Genomic DNA, 18444 nt, shown 5'->3' on the forward strand with positions numbered 1-18444 from the left:
TAAATTATCCTTTTTTTTTTTTTTTTTTTTTTTTTTTTCCCTTGGAATTTTGCCTAGTTTCCTTTTCCTTTAGTTGAAATTGTGTATGTCATAATTTTGATGTATACAACTATAACTTAAAGGAACAACATTAGTAAAAACCTAAGTATAGAAAAATCAAAGGTGTCAATATTTGAACCAAAAGGTAACCCTTTTTAGACATAGAAAATGACTTTCATATTCTAACACCTAAATCCAACTTTTTAGTACCAAAAATTTAACCAATTTTAGCAACCAGTACAACAATTCCATCTACTAATTACCCATCATCATCAACAACAATATATTTTTTTTTGTCCAAAATATCCTAATATCTAAAATAATTTTTAATTTCCTACGTGGCCATCAATTTTCCAAGTGACCAAGTTCAACATTGGTTCTTGTGGGTCCCATTTGATCACCATTATTCACAAAACAACATTCTCTCAATTTCAAAGGGTCTACCAACAACAAACTATTATCAATAACTTATTGTCCCTAAATGATAATTAACACCTTTAATATCGTATTCTGTCTTAAACGATAACATCATTATCTTTTGTGACTCTCGTTTATTGTCGAATTAAAAACAGAGTACACTAATAATAATAATAAAAAAAAGGTCTCAATTGCTGAAGTTGAAGTCTTGACCTTTCTGTACTTATTACATCCTTCCATTTTTGACGACCTTTCCATTACCTCCTTCCCTCTTTCTTTTTTTCTCTCCCTACTTTTTCCCCAGTTTTTCTTCCTATCTCAACTGAATCTCTGTTTAATAATCCTTAACCCTAGTAATAAACTTCAAAAAGGTATCAATTTAAACTTTCCATTTTTGTTAATTTTTTCCTGGGCAGTTTTTTTTTTTTTGGTTTCCTCATTTGGCGGGTGTTGTAAATGCTGTAATATTTGTTGATTTGTGATTTTAGTGATTAATTTCAAAATATAATTTGTACCCTTTGCAAATTTTGTTCATGTTATTATAATTTATTGCTTTGAAAAGTTAAATGTCTTGATTTCCTCATATGGGTATGTAGAAAATGACTAGATAGATGGATGTTTGATTGGATTTTTATTAGTTTTTGTATATAGTTAATTTTTAATTTTCTGGGTTATGTTGATTTCAATGTTATTTTTAATCTTTGACATACAGGAAATTTGATCGTGCAAGTTACAAAAGGAAGTACAAACTTTTTTTTATTCAATTTTTTGTAAAAGTTTGTGTCCAATTTCTGTTTGAGCAGTGTTTGGGTTTGAGGATCATTGGAGATACTCGAAAGCGAATCGGCTTTTTTAATTTGGTGGGTCTGTTTATTGCATAATTGGGCTGCTATAAATCATAGAATTGTTGATTTTGGTTTGGTATAATCTGAAGAGGGGGAATTTTCGATTTGCTGATTTTAATGGTGTTGGGTTTTGCCAATTGATATTGGTAGTGATGAAGAATTTGGTACATGAATGACATAGGATGAGCTAAGATTTTAGTGAAATGGAGTTAAAAGGGGATGTTGATGTACCTGAAGAACGTCCATCTTCGCCGCTGTGGGTTTTGCACCAGATATCTGAGGAGGCAGTTAGGGTGGCAAATGAATACCTGAGTAGTGCAAACACATCACCCGTTTGGACGGGGCACAAACGAAGTCAGAGTGAAGTTGTAAACCATACACACCGGCGAAGTAATAGTTTCCAAAACTTAAAGTCTCAGATATCGAAAGCTTGGCGGTGGGGTGGGAATACACAGTACGAAAATGGAAAGTTTAGTTTCAACCCTGAGGTGCTGGCAAACCAGAAACGCCAGTGGTATCAACTTCATACCCAAGTATGTTTATACTGTATAATAATTTTTATTATATGAAAAGTCTTTCTGTACGTATATGATAGTTATTTACTTTATAAAATAGATATGGTTGCTATGTGATGCACTTTGAAGAGGGAACTAAATAGGTCTAGACTCTAAAGATTTTGCTTCAAATGGGAGGGTAAGGGTCAAAGACTGGAAACCGAGGTCTAAAGAATGAAACCACTCTATATTTCCATACCAGCTCTCAATTTGAGGTTGATGAAAATTGAACCACAGGTGGGAGCTCAATCAATGGGGTTACCACACTTGATTTTTATTTCGCAAGTATATAGGACTAATATGAGTGTGCACTTGCCCATTTTAATTCACGCTGCATTTCAATAAGTCTGTTACCACTTAGGATCTAAGAGCATTTATGGTGGACTAGTTGCTATAACTAGCTTATTCTGAAAGCAAGAATACCCATTTAATTTAGGCTAATATTTGTAAATTATGGTATGAGCCATATGACAGATTATTATTGGTGCAGAGGATAATGTTTGAAGTTGATTTAGTTAGAGTGATTTATGGAAAAGTTTTTGTGTTGTGCATTTTCAATTGAATGTGATTTCTGGTTGTTGATTTATGAATGTCAACAGTAAAATTTAAGGTCTATGTTATTAGTATTTTTAAGTTTATATTGTCATATTACACGTTTGCTTTGGAGTCCTTTTTCTTGTGGATGGTCCTTGTAAATTGTAATTGGGTGATTGCTGTCCTTTTCCATGTTGAAAGTATTGTAATCGTTGCTAATTAGCATTAGCTTTTAAAATCATGAAAATCTGGCTTCCCTGTGTCCACATTGTTGGTTTTTTTGAAGACTCAAAGTCCCTTAAAGGTTGCTGTATGCTATATCTCATGAAAGTTCTATCTTGTAGCATGTCTTCTAAAAGAATTTCACCGTATCTGTCACATCTGAATATAATGCTGACCCCTCTGTCTTTCTTCAACTTGCTCGGTTTGTCTTCATCTTAAGTTGCATCTTTATATCTTTCCAAATTCAACTTTCACATTTACTAAAATAAGATTTAGAACCCCTTTTGACAGTCTTGCACGGTTTCAACTATTTTTTTTCTGCTTGGCCAGAAAAAAAAGCATCATCTTTTCAGTTTTGATGAGCTTTCTTGGATTCAAACTCACAAGCTGTCCTTGCCTACATCAGCCACATAATGTGGTGTGTAACCTTTGTGTTGAGCTTGAATGGAACAGCTTAGATTCAAATTATCTGATAGCTTTTCTTGTATAACGTTTACTGCTATGTCCACAGACCTTGAAATCGAAAGAGGGAAATAACTTTAGCTATGTCCACATATGAGATTATACGTATTGGAGTTTGACAAAGTTTTGTGCAAGTTGTTGGCTGTTTCTTATCCTCAAGCACTCTATAGTAGTATAGTCTGTAACCGCGTAGCACCATTTCCCTATTTGGTAAATATATTATGGAAAATTATCATAGTGCTCCCCATGGAAAAATATCATAGTGCCCCTCATGGAAAAATTAGAGTGCTTGGTGTTCAGGTTTGACCTGAGGTCTTATATCAACCTCAACTGCATCATCAAGTACTTTATTTAGATGGTTTTGGTATAAATCATCAGTCATCACTAAATTAGGTGGTATTAGGGCATGAAATTTTGGTGAGTGTGTTGGAATGGGGGGTAACAACTTGTTCATTTACATCTCAATTATCATTTGTGATCAACCTGATGAACATTTGAGGCACAGTTTTACAGGTAGGAGTTTCATAGAAGGAGATCAGGAGATAAAGTTGCAATCAATATTATACCTGAGCTTTGTTGCATGTGTCTGAATCTGAGTCTGCTTATGTCCATTTTTCTCTATCTTTAAACACGTCAGTTTACAAAAGCTGTGTTGGTGTAAGTAGCATAGGTGAGTACTGGACTTGTTGGAGATGTATCCGGTGAAAGGAATGGCTCTTTTTATTATTATTGGTTTTCAATGTACCCCTTGAATTTTTAACTTTTCTATTTGAAATAATTTGAATTGGCCATAGTAAAGGCAGAGTTTTTCTGGGCATATAGTTTATGACGGGAATGCTGCTTTCTTGTATTGATTGAAAGTTAAAGATAAAATGATTTGCTCGTAGGGTCAGCAAGGTTGAAAAATTAAATATGCTGCCAGCTTGATGTTTTTGTCCTTAGCTCTAGTTTGTTCCTTCCACCTTCACGGTGTAAAGGGGGTTGGTCAGGGTGGTTGTCAACTGTGTTTTCAGTATTTCTCTTATGCTGTTCATCGACGTATTTTTTAATCGTACTTTCTCATTTGGTCTTAAATAACTTGCACCATGTGGCTTCCTCAGGATCGTACCCAATATCAGGAGCCCACTTCATTATTTGAACACTTCATAGTTACAGGTCTACATCCTGATGCTAATCTTGAAGCTGTCGAGGATGCCTTTGCTAGAAAGAAAAGGTGGGAGGCAGGAGTGGCTAAATCAGAAGAATTGGATGGAAGATCCATGAATTATCGTGGTCCCTCATCTCCCGTGCTGGATCCTCAGGTTTGATCCTGAATAACGATATGTATCATTACTTACTTATTCCTGTAGAGATTCAAGGTCTACCGATATATCCATAAAAATGAAGTAGGGAAATTTTGGGACAATGCTAGTCCAAGCTACATTTTTTGAATTAGCATGGACTTGTTTAACTCATGATTGTGATTGTATGTAATGATGCTCTTTTTGCGTGCAGATAATTTTTAAATATCCACATGGGAAGAGACTGCCTATGCGCGTTAAGGATTTATGTGCATTTACTTTCCCCGGAGGTGTCAAGGTTTTCATGCAACTCATGATTAATATTTTGATTTTGCATTGTGTCTGAATTAATGCAACTTGTTTGGTTTCACGAAATGTAACCTTTGGTTTTGCTTAGAATATTGTATCAGAACTTGCAGTATGCTAATCTATGAAAATAGTTTCCTTTTAGTTATATTTTATTTAAAACTTTATATACTACTTTGCTATAATTAGTCATGTACTGATTTTGATACTTGTTTATGAACCAGTTATCTTTGACCTCTGAACTAAAGTTGTAAAACAAGTTGAATATAGACATATAGTACACTCTTGACCTATGATCTTATCAACATTGCCCTTAGAGGACGCCCTGTTATAATTTTATTTGCTATTGCCTAAAATTTTGGTACTTCTAATGCTTTCAAAAGCTTAATGTCTATTGATATTATAATTCAAGTGCTTCTTGAATTTCAAGAAGTAGAGTTTTGGGTAGTCTGCTGAGGGATATAAATGATCAGAAGATAGCTACCTGGTCTTAGAGGTTAGTGTGGTTTCCATTTCACTAGGCATATGAGAATGTCATTGCAGCAAGGCAACAAGGCCAACACTATTCTTCTTGCGAGATTGAATTGTTGGCACTGTTGATTTGTAGCTGAATATCTCCTTCATCTGAAGTTCTGTTGATGTGTGATGGAATCATACAATGTCAACTAGCATTAAATTTTCTTTAGTGACCTTGATTCGTTTTCTTCATGATGTTGTATGGTAATTTTTTATTAATTTTTTCTTTTGCTATTATCATCATCATCAGTGTGCCACTATTGGAAAGTCACTATGACTTCTAATTCTAAGCTTTTCTGGTGTATTTTGTACTGATATGGGAATTTCCTTTGCTTATTATATAGTATTGGTGTGCCTTTTGTAAGATATGTTTGTTTGTTCAACTACAGGCTCGGCTAATGGAGAGAAGTCCATCCCTGAGCGACTTGAATTCACTTGTTTATGGGCAGGTAGATTCTGTATTCTTGTTATGTTGTTACTGAAAATTGGTATCTCATGCACTCGTTTATACTCCAAGCCTCCAAGGGCTAATGGTTATTTCTGAATTTATATTATTTCTTGTAGTTTTGACATTCTATTAGTTACAAAATCTTTTATTTATTATTTTGTGAAATGAAGTTTAACCAATGTCACCTGTAATATCCCCATTAGCCTTGCTATTTGAGGACCCCATTCTTATGTGTGGAACTTAGGTTTGTTTTCTCATTTCTAACCTCAAATCACCAAATTATGAAGTGTAACATAGCTGGCCTTTAAATACAGTAGAATTATTGTAAAAAAGATGAATAAATGCGCTCAGCACCTGTGATTGCAGTTAGTGTCTTCCAGAGGACTTTAACCACTTTGATATGCAAAAAGAGGCGACCCCCAGGCTCATAGCCATGTAAGCACAGGAGACAGACATCTGGGGAAGAGCGCATCTGAGGGTTGTTGATTCTGCATTTTATCAGTAGTGTAGCCTTTACGAATATGTTGTTCATGCAAAGGTCTCCTCTTTGACAGTTTCTATTCCAATTGTAAGTGGCCAAAGGGAAAGGTTGTTGCATGTTTGAGGTTTTGTAAATGATTGGAGATGTTACCAATGAATAAATGCCATGCAAATTGCCATTATGCTATTACTAGGAAAATGAAGTCCACCACCATATCTACGAGTCCATCTCTCTTCTACTCTTGTTTTTCATGAAAAGAAAAATTGCTTGAAAAGTATGATCCTTCTTTTTGTCGGGCTTTGAAGGGGGATTATGAAAATTCAAAGATGGTGAAGATGAGGGACAAATGTGAAAAGAGATTTCTCTTTTGTCCACAGAGACTTCTATCAATCTATCATGGCCTAATTTAGCATGCTAACTCATTTAAAACCTAGCCTTTCGGAAAAATATAGAATATGCTTGGGTTACCAACATCCATGGGCTTGAGTAGGAAGATTCAATATCTGCCATTTTGTCAATCATTTCATGGGTTCTTCTTGTTCTTTATCACTCTATTGCCAGTATGCCACAATCATTGTACAATAAAAAAAATAGCCTATCTCTTCATAAAATTGGTAGTTCTGCAGACTATCACTTTATTTAGATATCTAGAACGCAAAAGAAAATGAGGGAAAGAGAAGGATGGGGAAGGGAAAGTAAGGTAGGGGAAGGTGGAGCTTTGTTATCCCTTCAAATCTGTCCAATTTTGGAGGGATTGTGTTTATTAAGGAGGAAGGGAAAATGGATCCCTCCCTATTTCTCTCCTGTCTACCCACGGCCTCTTATCCAAACAAGGGAACATGTACCCTCTTCCTTCGTTTCCTCCCCTTTCTTTCTCTTCATTTCCGCTTATCCTAGCAAAGTGTATTTCTTCATTGGAATATCCATATATTCTTGGTTAGATGGAGAGAATATTTATGAATTTTGACATTTTAATGGAATGATAATATTCAGATGGGAGATGACACACTATCCTATCTTTACCTTAAGTCATCAACCCATCACCTTTCTCATTTTAGCCCTTAAAGTAAAAACTCAATCCTTCATCAGCTTGCTCTGACTAGAATGAAAACCAATTGCCTTATATGAAAAACCAACTAACCCTCTAGGTTACTTTGATACAAAATAAATCACACTTCCATACCTCAGTGCTTAGCATTACCAATCATCTCTCATTAGCTATGCAATGAGTATTGCATGAAGAAAATCTGTGCCTTCGGATAGATTTTACTTTTTTCCCACCATTGGAAGTAACCATTTAAGCCTTAGGATTATCACCATATTAAAGATAGCAAAATAATTGGCTACCCCTCACAAATCCCTTGAGAGACTAGAACACCTTCTCTGATGTACGATTGTCTTCATTTTTAAAGTAAATTCTTTTTCATTGATATTAGTGTCCTATTAAGAACATGGGTAATAGATGTGTGTATATTGGGAACCAACCCTCCAGTATCAGAAGCCATTTATATGAGATGATGTATATAAAGTCATGTGGCTAAGGTTGTACTGTACTTTTATGTTCATAATTGAGTTTGAGGGTTGATGTGAAAGGCTAATAGCAATAGGAAGGTGGGTTAGAGAAGATCAGAAGAGAGAATAGTCATATTATTATAGCTATAGAGGAGAGTGAGAGTTTTATATGTTTGCGTACAAATAGTTATTCCTCGTCATATATAATCTGCTGCCAAAATTTGATGCTGGCACATTTTGCATTATATGGCCACAAAGGTTTACTGTGGTGATTGGTGCGAAGGGTGATAGAATTACAACTGGATTTATGCTTGTTTAATTGCTTTTAACGTTGATTTATATTGTATTTGCAACTGTTTATGTAGCACAATAAAGAAAAGCTATCCTAGCTAAATTTAATATTTTTATTTTTCAGGAGCATATGGGTAGGGATGATTTGGCATTTGTTTTCTCATTGAAGGTAAATTATTACAGTCTGAAGTAAGATGTGTTTGCAGAGTTGTTTCTAGTTAAAGTACAATGCAATTTACAATTTGGAAATTGAATATATAATTATATTTACCCCCCTCCCCTCCCACCAAATATTTCAAAGCATCATCGTATGTATGCTTGATCAATAATAATGTTACTTGTGAAGAAATGATCTGAAAAATGGCGATTGTAGTAACTTGACAGGATACCATCGTATCATGCCTTGTTTATTAATATTACTTCACTAATTTGGCCTGAATCTGTCAATGGTTTGTCTTTGCCACAAATAAGGTTTCACAACTTTCAGTTACGACACAGCTTAATTGAAATTATTAGCTGACAAGCTATAGCATTGGTTTGTCTTTGCCACAAATGAACTCAAAATTCTGTTGGTTTTTTTATACTTGCTTGCCTGATGAACCAAATGTGAGGTTGAAAAATGTTCGTATTACCAATTGAAATATTTCTTTGTTATATTGTGTTCAAGATCTTGTTTGCAGTCTCCATTTCATTAAATTTGAGTGTTATCATCTCCAGTATTATTATTCCGTACTGAGTTTTTATTATACTATGTATATTGCTTATTCTTCTGAACCAATTTTTTTTTTGTTAGTCAAGCATCTTCTTTGGTTTATTGTCAGTTATACAAGAAAGGGTGGGGGTGGGGGGTTGGGGGGGGGGGGGTGTTGACATTTGATACTGAGTTATCTTATCTTGAATTAGGCTGCAGATAATGGAACACTGTATGGTGTTTGCCTGCATGTACCAGAAATTGTTCAGAGGCTACCTGCCATCTTGGGTTCTTCATCACCCCTGTGTAATCCATCTGTTGGAGGCAGCCGGTTTCTGGTCTCCGCACCCCGCTGCTACTGTTTGCTTACTAGAGTTCCTTTCTTTGAGCTGCACTACGAGATGCTCAACAGGTTAGAATATATCTACTGGACTCTGTTGGTTTCTGAATGTGAAAACTGAGAACAATTTCACCTCCCATGTTCTTTTCTATGGATTCTTCTTGTCCAGTTTGTGCAATTGAATTCTTTGTCTTTTATGGCAGTATTATTTCACAGGAGCGTTTGAATCGTATAACGCAATTTGTTAATGAAATGAGTCTTTGTGGCTACTCTCCCTCCCCCTCCCCTTCAAGGGGACCGTATGGAAGTCTTGACTCACCTACTAAGGAAACAGAGTGGATGTCATCAGCGATTCCTGTTGATAGTGCAATAGCCCTCACCGCTGCTGCTGCTGGTATTATAACTGAAGATGAGATCTCATCTGCGTCTTCAAAAATCGGGGAAACTCTATCTCCATCAAATGCGAGCGAGGCCTCAGATTTTGGTCCTTCTAAAGAGATAGATCAGGAAGGAAAAAGAAATCTACAAGATTCTGATGATCTTGCTTCTGATGCATCTGAATGCTGTGCTAATGGTTTTGCTAGACCATTAGAGAATTATGAAAATGGTACTTGCTCACCTGAGGCTGTCTTGTCATCCCAGGCTGACAATCTCAAGCTGGAGAGAAGCAATAGCTCTCTGTCTTTGTACAGGTATAACAGCTTACACTGTAATATTGAGTTAGATACTATAAGCCAGGTTATCCTGATAACATTCATGCACCTCCCAAGATCTCTCTTGCATCATGTGTTAGTCCTTGCATGTATACCCGCTGTGGTAAAATTGCCATAAATTCAGCACAATCTATAATCATACTGGTTTGTTTTGACAGTTCAGTGAGAAGCATGGATGAAGATGATTGTTTTTCAAACCAGGATAGTGATTACTCAGGCGATTTTATGAGTATGGAATGGGCTAAGGTTTGTTTACCTTGTTCATTCTATAAAAGAAGACCTTTACTTGTAATCTGTGGCAGTTGTCCTTCATGGTTTAAAAGAAGTTTGATCTCATGTATGCTCTCTTACAGGAGAATAAGAATGATTTGCTACAGATAGTTTGCACTTATGGCTCCCTTCCTATTCCTCCTCGGGGGAACGAAGTAATTTTTCAGCCACTTGAGCATCTGCAAGCCATCACGTACAGACGCTGTTCGGATTCTGATCTTGGTATAGATGAAGTTTCGTTAGACATAGAGTTGTGTGATCCAGTTAAATCTGCTGAGGTATGCTTTTTCATGGATCTACTTTATAGTCAGGAGTAGCTTATATCAAGGAGTGTTTGTCTTAGTGTTGTTGTGACTTTCAGGCCAATGCAAGATTAGCAGCTGCAGAGGAAGCTGTTGCATTATCTGTTTGGACCACTGCAACCATCTGTCGAGTGCTTTCTCTTGATAGTGTATGTATATGCTGACTTATCCTCGCTTGTGGGGCTTTGGTTTATTTTTTATCTTATTATTTTATTTTTATTTTTAAAATAATGCCGATACATTTTTAACATAAGTTTCACCATCTACAATCTATCTTTCAGATCTTGGCTTTGCTTACTGGAGTATTGTTGGAGAAACAAGTGGTTGTATACGGATCTAATCTGGTAAAATTCTATTTTATCAATTTCATTTGTTTGAGAATAAAACCTTTCTGATTTCCCTACTTTGTCCCCTTTATTTTGGGATTGATTGAAGTGCCTTTAATGAGTGGTGTCCAATTACAAACCTGGTTTTGCAAAAGTCTAGCTCTACTGGCTTGTATCATGACTCTTGGCTCACTTGATCTTGAAACTTTATCGTGCACCTTAGGAAACTGTAAGCAAACTTACTGATTAGGATTTTGTTGTGAAAGGAGAATATATTGTTTTCAGATAACAAAAAAAAGTATTGCATATTAAGGCCTGAACTGAAATTATTTTTGCTGAAGTGAAATTATTTTTAATAAACTGAAATTAATTTTACTGATTTGAAATTATTTTATTGATTCTATACTATATGTCTTCTTTAAAGTTACTGATTTTTACTAAGCTGAAATTATTTTTACTAAAATGTTATTTTTACTGGAATTGGAAATTTTTTATTGAAAATTATTTTTTAAAGAAGACAAGGCCCTAGAAGGAATTGTGATACATATGCAATGATGGCTTGACAACAAACATCTAATGAATTAATGATAGTTTAATGATGTCAAATTTTAAGGAATATTTTTCTCAAGACTGTTTTCTTCACAATAAAACCAGCTTCAAGTTTTCTAATTTTCCATTTTGATATCCACCTAAAAGAGAACTTATAATATGTAATTACTCAAATGACTCTTTTATGTTATTGATGTACTCCCTCCGTATTTAATTAATTACTCCACTTCTCTAGACATGGAGTTTTAGGAGGAATAGTAGAAAGTATTGTTTTATGATTGAAGTGGGGTTGGTCAAAGAATAAAAAAAAATCTAATAAAGCAAAAGTGGGTATAAGTGGGGAGGAGAGAGAATACGAAAAATATTAAAATATGATATGAGGGACCACTAATGGGGAGGAAAATAGTAAAATATTCAAAGTTTCAAATAAAGGAAATGGAGCAATTATTTAACTATGTCTGCAAAAGGAAAGTGGAGCAATTAATTAAATACGGAGGGAGTATAATACATAGTTTCAGGATTTCTAGAATAGCTTTTGTAGTGAAGTGAGAATCTATCCCGGCTTTGTACTGGAAGGGTTAAATGAAGGGCAAGGTTAGACTTCCTTTTTCTGATAACTTGAAAAGAGAGGAGTTCAGTGCCTAGAGTGATCTACAATTCTACATCATTTCTCCACACCGACGCTAGAGAACTACAATCACCGTGCTAACATTATATATATTTGTAGTAATAAGGTTTTGTTGAGTATTAATTGCAAACTATAGTCTCATTTCCTGTTTTGGATCCACCGTTTAAGGTTTTATGTATTGGGTCAATTCTGCAGTGGCTGTGTGGGGCAATCTGGGAAAGATCTCCAGTGAGGTGCCTGTAAGATAGAGTGTGGGAGACAACCTGTTAACTTGAATGGGTTTTCCTGAAAGTGTATCCCTCTCTCATTTAAGTTACAAGCCTTTAGTGAACCTTTTTATTGTATATTTGAATGTAAACATTGCTGGTGGTTGATGGATACATCATATAAGGTGAAATATAACAAGTAGGATTTATGGAAGAAAACAATTTTTGATTCTTAGATGGCTACTTGGCTAGTGTGGTTTATCCTGAGATGTTAAGTGTCTTCTTGAGTTTGAAGTGTGTTTACTGTAGAAACATACAAAGTGTGTTCTATCTCTCCTATGTCTCAACTGTTTTTAACGCTGAGATGTTAAGGCATCACATAAATGCAAAGAAGTTAGCTCTTCGATATTCTTGGTTTTTTTTTTTTTTTTTTTTTTTTTTTTTTTTTTTTTTTTTTTTTTTTGTTAAGTATGAGCTGTTTATCTGTTACTGCTTCCTCACTGCTATATTGACTTTTACAGGGTGTTCTGTCAGCTGTAGTGCTGTCCATCATCCCTATGATTCGTCCATTTGAATGGCAAAGCCTATTTCTATCAGTAAGTGATTTTTTCACTTCATTTTGTGATTTACCATGGGATTATTCGCTTTCGTAACATCTTCCTGCATCTATCCCTGTTTACATATATTTGATCACAATGTCAGTCCGAGGGAAAAAGAGTTGGACTGTGGAAACATTTGCTGTGCATATGTTTCATGGTAGATATTATCTTGACAAGTATCTCATAACAGTGGAACTGCAAGATGATTAACTTTTCAAACTATTCCCAAGAACTCAAATTCTATGGCTATTCTTTCTCTTCAAATTTATATGTCCTGTGTCTTTGTGTTGGTCTCCAAGGCCCACCTTTGACCATTTATATCTTTAGTTATGTTTTAATGAAAATTATGAATAATTATGGCATACAAGCTGAGATTTTATTATATTTATTGTGGAGTAATAAATATATGGGATTGAAGTTGATGAACTTTGAACAAAAAAACAATTTGGGAAATCTGTGTCTGTATGTAGTAGATGAGGGCTAAGGCAGATAAGCTCATGCCCTTAGCTGTCATGTAGCTATGTTATTTACAGATCAAGCAAAGTCAAGTGCTGTTCAGATCCTGACATTTTATAGCTAATTATTGTTGATTGCTAATAAGTAATAACACCAAGGGTATCTTAATGTAGTTCATGATATTGGGATTTAATGATTTTATTTTGCTAAGCGTTGTGGATCACATCTAATTGCTGTTTTTTCTGATATTATCATTGCTGCAGATTCTCCCCGTGAAGATGCTTGATTTTCTTGATGCTCCTGTACCTTACATTGTAAGTCAATTGCATTTAGCCTTCACATTCTAGTTTTGTAATTAGTCTTGATGAATCTGTTTCAGGATTTTCATTAGAATGCACAAGTTACCAAAAAAGGTGCCTGTTTGTTGATATTGACTATTGCATCGTCTTGCTTTATCATTAGATGTATTTACTCGTGTGTCTGTTTCACATTATTTTCCTTGCTTTCTTATTCTATTGCATATTAAATGCCTTTCTTTAATAGTGAGATGGAATTGTTCATCATGACTCAAATTTTGAGTTTCTAATAGTGCGGGGGTAATATATTTTTTATGAAGTTTGGCTGAGGAAAACCTCAAGAGTAGCATTGAGATTTGTTCCTCTCAGAGTTTCTGATAGGAATCTGTGTGTAGGTAACTTTTCCTGTATTTTGGTTTGTGCATCTTTCAATTCTCATTTCCAAAAGTCTTCACCTGCCTCTCGTTCTGTAGCTTACTTTTGCGGAAAGCCATTGTCTTTAGGAAGATAAAGCCATTGTGAGTACATGCTTAGGTAGGGTCAACAACAATCTGTGGACTAATACATGCACGCAATGTGTACAGTGCTGTATCTGAAACCATCTTTTTCAACATTGTAAGGTGTGTGTGGTGCGAGGTGTTTGTGATCTGGGTTGGTTTCTTCATCACCCATTTTGGTGCATTGGAGGAGGTTAATGAAGTTTTAGTGGGAATAAAGGGAAGTTGATTTTAAGATATCAGGATGTCTAACTGTAAGTTAAGGTCTGTGGCTAGAGCGAAATGTTATGATGTTCAGCTATAATTTACAGGCAATGATATTTGTGGTGCACTTAAATTCAGTTTGGTGCCTTTCCGTGGGGTTTCCTTAGTTCTCCCCTGAGATGATGTCAAACTACTCAAACATGTTGGCAGTGGCACACTGTTTCTTGTATAATACTATGTGTACTGTCCATTGTTTTTATTTTATTTTATATTTTAAATATTCTTTTGGATAGAATGGTTAGGGTCTTTTCCTGTAAATGGCTTGACTCAACCCCCTCAATTTCCAGTTTTTTAGGTAGCGAACTTTATTTAGAAGGAGAGGGTTCCTTTAAAAGAGAGTGACTTTGTGTGGTCTGGTGGCAGTGGGTCGGATTGATGCTGCCGACATGCTTAGGGTTTTTCAACAGAAATTTTTATGCTTTGCTGGGCTTCCAGTGAGTCATGTTCACATGTATTTCTACATTGTGATGTGGCAAGTTACCTCTAGAGGAGGTTGTTTGTTTTGCTTGAGGAATCTTGGGTTTTTTTTCTTTAGAGGTTGTGGATTGGCTGCATATCAGATTTTGAGGCTGCCATTATGGCAGTCAAGTGGCGCGTGTAGCTAAAGCAAAGCTCAGGGGTATTTTCCGAACTTTTCAATTATTATGGGACAAAGCCACTTATTTAGCTTTATTATGAGCTAAGGTGACAGAGAGGATTCTGAGAGTTACTAAATGGGGAGGTTCTAAGAAACTGAATTAATACGTGATGTTGGTTTCTGTTTAGGGGACAACTTTTTTTCTTTGTTTTGCACTTGTTATAGAACTAAATATATAATGCCTTGGTATGGAGTGCTATCCTTATGAAGCCAGAACAGAATGCCATCCTATTTCTTTGGGAGCTTCTCCTCTGTCAATACTCTCCATATTTTTTTTTTGGTTTGTTGAAGAATTTGATGTATTGACTTGTAAGGTGAGAGTGTTAGTTTCATGTGTGGATATTGATTTTCTGGATCGATGCATGTCTTCAAACACTGCAAATTGTCATCCTGATGAAGCTCTATTAATTCTGGTTTGCAGGTTGGTCTAAAGAATAAACCAGCAGACTTGAAGATTAAGACTTCTAATCTTGTCTTTGTTAATGTGGCTAAGGACCAGGTTTGCACTCTTTTTTTGATGTTAACACAATTACATTTGTGTTCAGCATGTCATGGTACCTGAATGGAAATATCTAAGTTTTTAAGCCATGAAAATCTTATGTTGTTGCTTGGGCTGTTTGTTTATAACATTTACTCGCGGCAACGATGACCTATGTGTTGATATGTGCTGGGTGAAAGCTGCAGGTGGAAGTACAATGTTTGATATAGAATTAAGCTCCTGTGTAGTTTGGTTGACAAATGTATTAACTAAAACTCAAATTGGTGTAAATAAAAGAATGGAATGGAGTGTATGATTTATATGAACTACTGCGTACTTTGGCTGATTAAAATACTGACAAAACACCCAGAGAGAGAGTCCAGCTTCAAATTCCCAATTCCATGATGCTTGTCAATCCTACTGATATTAGTGTTGTCAGTATTTCACTGATATGGGGAGTCCTTTTTCACATTTAAATATGTTGATGCAGGTAAAAATGTGTTCTTTGCCCTTGCTTCCTCGACGAAAGGAACTCTATTCTGAACTTCGTCCAATTCATACTGCATTGGCTGGTCATTATATGATGGCTGAAAAGCATCCTGTATATAAGTGCAGTGAGGAGCAGGTACTTTCACTTTTCTTTTCTTTTTTTTCTAAAATAGCAAGTGTGGTTTAATATATACTTTGTATGATTTTTTATGATTTTTTTTTTACGGGAAATATGATTCTTGCTTTCGTCTTATGCAAGGTCATAATAATAGAAAACACACACATGCCGGGGATCTTCAAACTTGTCTTGTGTCCTATCTTATGTCTTTGTACCTTATATCTTACCACATTATCTTTTTAAATACGTAGTAGATCATTTACCATTTAGCTTAAAATATTTTTTCCTAAGTTGCTGCTGTGTCAATAATGAGAAGAGATGAGGTACCAAATGGGGCATATGATCAGTCCCTCACCCTAGTTGTATTCGTCAAAAGGTGGACACAGTAATAGCCGTAAAAGTTCCTGTGGATGTTTTAAGGATTTTTTGTGAGTTTGTAAATTGAGCAACTCGTGTTCATCTATCAAGTGATGAGTATTTAAAGAAATAAGTTTTCAGACCGGCTATGAAAAGGAAAGGATACAGTAATAGAGTTGCATAGTCTTTTGGTTTAAGGAACATACTCATAGCTAGAAAAAAGAAAGGCCTAGCGACTCTCAAGACCGACCAAGCAAGGGTTAACGTTGTGTTGTCAGGGAGTTGCCGGTAGTCTTTGGCAAATAGCTAGAGGCAATAAAGCAGAGCTAGCAAAGAGAGACTAAAAGAAGCTTTTTAAGCGCGCTCTGAATATTATTCGTTCTGCATTGTTTGATTTGTACCGGTTAATAGAGTTGGTGGAGCTTTGTGTATCATGATTTAAACTTTTCAAGTTTCTTTAAACTAATAAGGTTAACATAAACCTGAAACAACATTAGTTGGGCTAAGTTTAGGCCAGGAACTTAATGATAACTTTTCAAATTAAGTATTCTTTAGCTTGAGGATTTTCTATGATTCTAGGGTGAAGTTGGAAGCATCGTCCAGCTGTTAACTCCAGCTAATACTTGATTTCTTTTCTGGCTCAACATCAGGCTTAGGACTTGTCTCAAGATTGCAAAAAGAATAAATTAAATTAAAAAACACCTGTATAATGGGAATTTTCCGTTTTTATTGTTCAATATGAGCTCAATATATAATGTGAAATCCAGGACTATCCTCATTTTCCCCAATTAGATGGAAACTAATTCTCATTGATTGCTTCCTTAAAAAGATAAAAATCTCATAAATGGGTGATATAGGCCGGGTTGGAGTTGCCAGTTGTAGTTCTTTTTCATTTCATAGTCCTTGGCCTATTAATTGGGATGAGTAAAAGATCAAAGGGGTAATATGAACCTAACCTATGCATCATGTTTGCTAGCTTCAATTTTACATGTATTCAGTGATCTGCATGTCTGTAGGCACAGAAGAGAGAAGATTTAGATTTATGCCCTATACATATGTAATTGCCTAGAGCTTTCGGCTGTAAAGCCTTTTCTTGTGAACACATTGACTTAGCATGCTACTCCATATCAAGTACACGACCTTTATCCATTAGGTTCCAAGAATGAAAACTTCTGTATTGGTGTCTTGTTCTACAGGCAATTTTAATTTTCTAGATGAATTTGCAGGCTGAAGCTGCCACACGATTTGTAGACGTCATGAAGAGATACATGGAGTCCTTGTGTGCAGATCTAAGGTCCAATACGATCACCAGTGTACAATCAAACAACGATCGAGTGAGTGAAACTCTATTACATTTATGCAGTTAGGCGGGTGAACAATAGGGTTGAATGATAATTTGAACAAGGATCTTAATTCTCGTGTTGTATTTGCAGGTCTCGCTACTTCTAAAGGATAGTTTTATTGATTCCTTTTCTAGCAGAGACCGGCCATTCATTAAGGTTTGTCCTTTTGACTTTTGAGCCCTTTGTATTAAATCAGTTTGCATCTTATTATAGACTTTGGTTTCATAGTTCTGGTAGTTCTGTCATAACCTTCATTGTTTAGCCTCTCTTTTTCAGGCATTATAAAGGTCAATTTATATTTATGTTGACGATTACATCCATAATCCATTGCTTATGCTCTTTGGTTTTGGCTTTGCAGCTGTTTGTAGACACACAAATGTTTTCAGTATTATCAGACTCTCGTTTGGCAACCTTTGAGCACGAGACGTCATAATTTAGATGCAGAAAAGCAGGCAAGATAGAAAAATATGCTGAATGCTCCCTTGTCAAGCTATCAGGCAGTTACTTGCAGTTAGATAGGTCTCTTGGTGTTTGTAGGTAGTACATGGTTAGGTTTACTCTTGTATTCTCACTTTTTTCTTTTTTGATGGGGTGGGGGGTTGACAAACAGCTAGATCTGCATAGTTTCTAGCTATTGCTATTTGGAAAGAAAGGAAAGAAAATCTGTAACATAGTCTCATAGCCCAAGTATACATATATGCTATTCAGGGAAGTTAAATCCCTATATTCATTTGGAAAATTGTCTGAGCCGCAATCAAGCGCCTGTGGTTCAACCTAATGTAAATGTTATTTAATATTTATCCATCCAATAAAATTGATTTGATCTGTCACATATTGGTGTGTTGTCTTACTGATTGAGGAATACTTTTGGGCATTTTAGTGATTGAATGTGGTGTAATTTGCAATCTTGAGGTTTTTTTTTTTCTTACACCTGGTTATCAGTTTGACAGAATATGAATATACAGTAACTGCTTGTTC

At 35.5% G+C, this 18444-nt stretch overlaps 1 protein-coding gene across 2 annotated transcripts; it reads left to right on the forward strand.

Moving 5' to 3' along the window:
- Positions 1 to 669: 669 nt before the first annotated feature.
- On the forward strand, positions 670 to 18298 carry LOC145618660 (uncharacterized). 2 transcript variants are annotated; one of them, XM_081673434.1, is made up of 19 exons: positions 670 to 827; positions 1169 to 1834; positions 4174 to 4374; positions 4568 to 4651; positions 5565 to 5624; positions 8032 to 8076; positions 8811 to 9010; positions 9142 to 9630; positions 9810 to 9897; positions 10005 to 10199; positions 10283 to 10372; positions 10505 to 10567; positions 12454 to 12528; positions 13251 to 13301; positions 15103 to 15180; positions 15650 to 15784; positions 17350 to 17457; positions 17557 to 17622; positions 17825 to 18298. In XM_081673434.1, exons 2-19 carry the CDS (start codon positions 1505 to 1507, stop codon positions 17897 to 17899), a joined length of 2433 nt encoding a protein of 810 aa, XP_081529560.1. In that variant the 5' UTR covers positions 670 to 827; positions 1169 to 1504; the 3' UTR covers positions 17900 to 18298. The 2 variants fall into 2 exon arrangements, with proteins under 2 accessions (XP_081529560.1, XP_081529561.1); XM_081673435.1 differs by lacking the exon at positions 670 to 827 and having other exon boundaries at positions 1702 to 1834; positions 4229 to 4374.
- The last annotated feature ends 146 nt before the right edge of the window (positions 18299 to 18444 follow it).

Source organism: Chenopodium album, chromosome 26 (genome assembly GCF_948465745.1).
Source record: "Chenopodium album chromosome 26, dcCheAlbu1.1, whole genome shotgun sequence".
NCBI classification, from domain to species: domain Eukaryota; kingdom Viridiplantae; phylum Streptophyta; class Magnoliopsida; order Caryophyllales; family Amaranthaceae; genus Chenopodium; species Chenopodium album.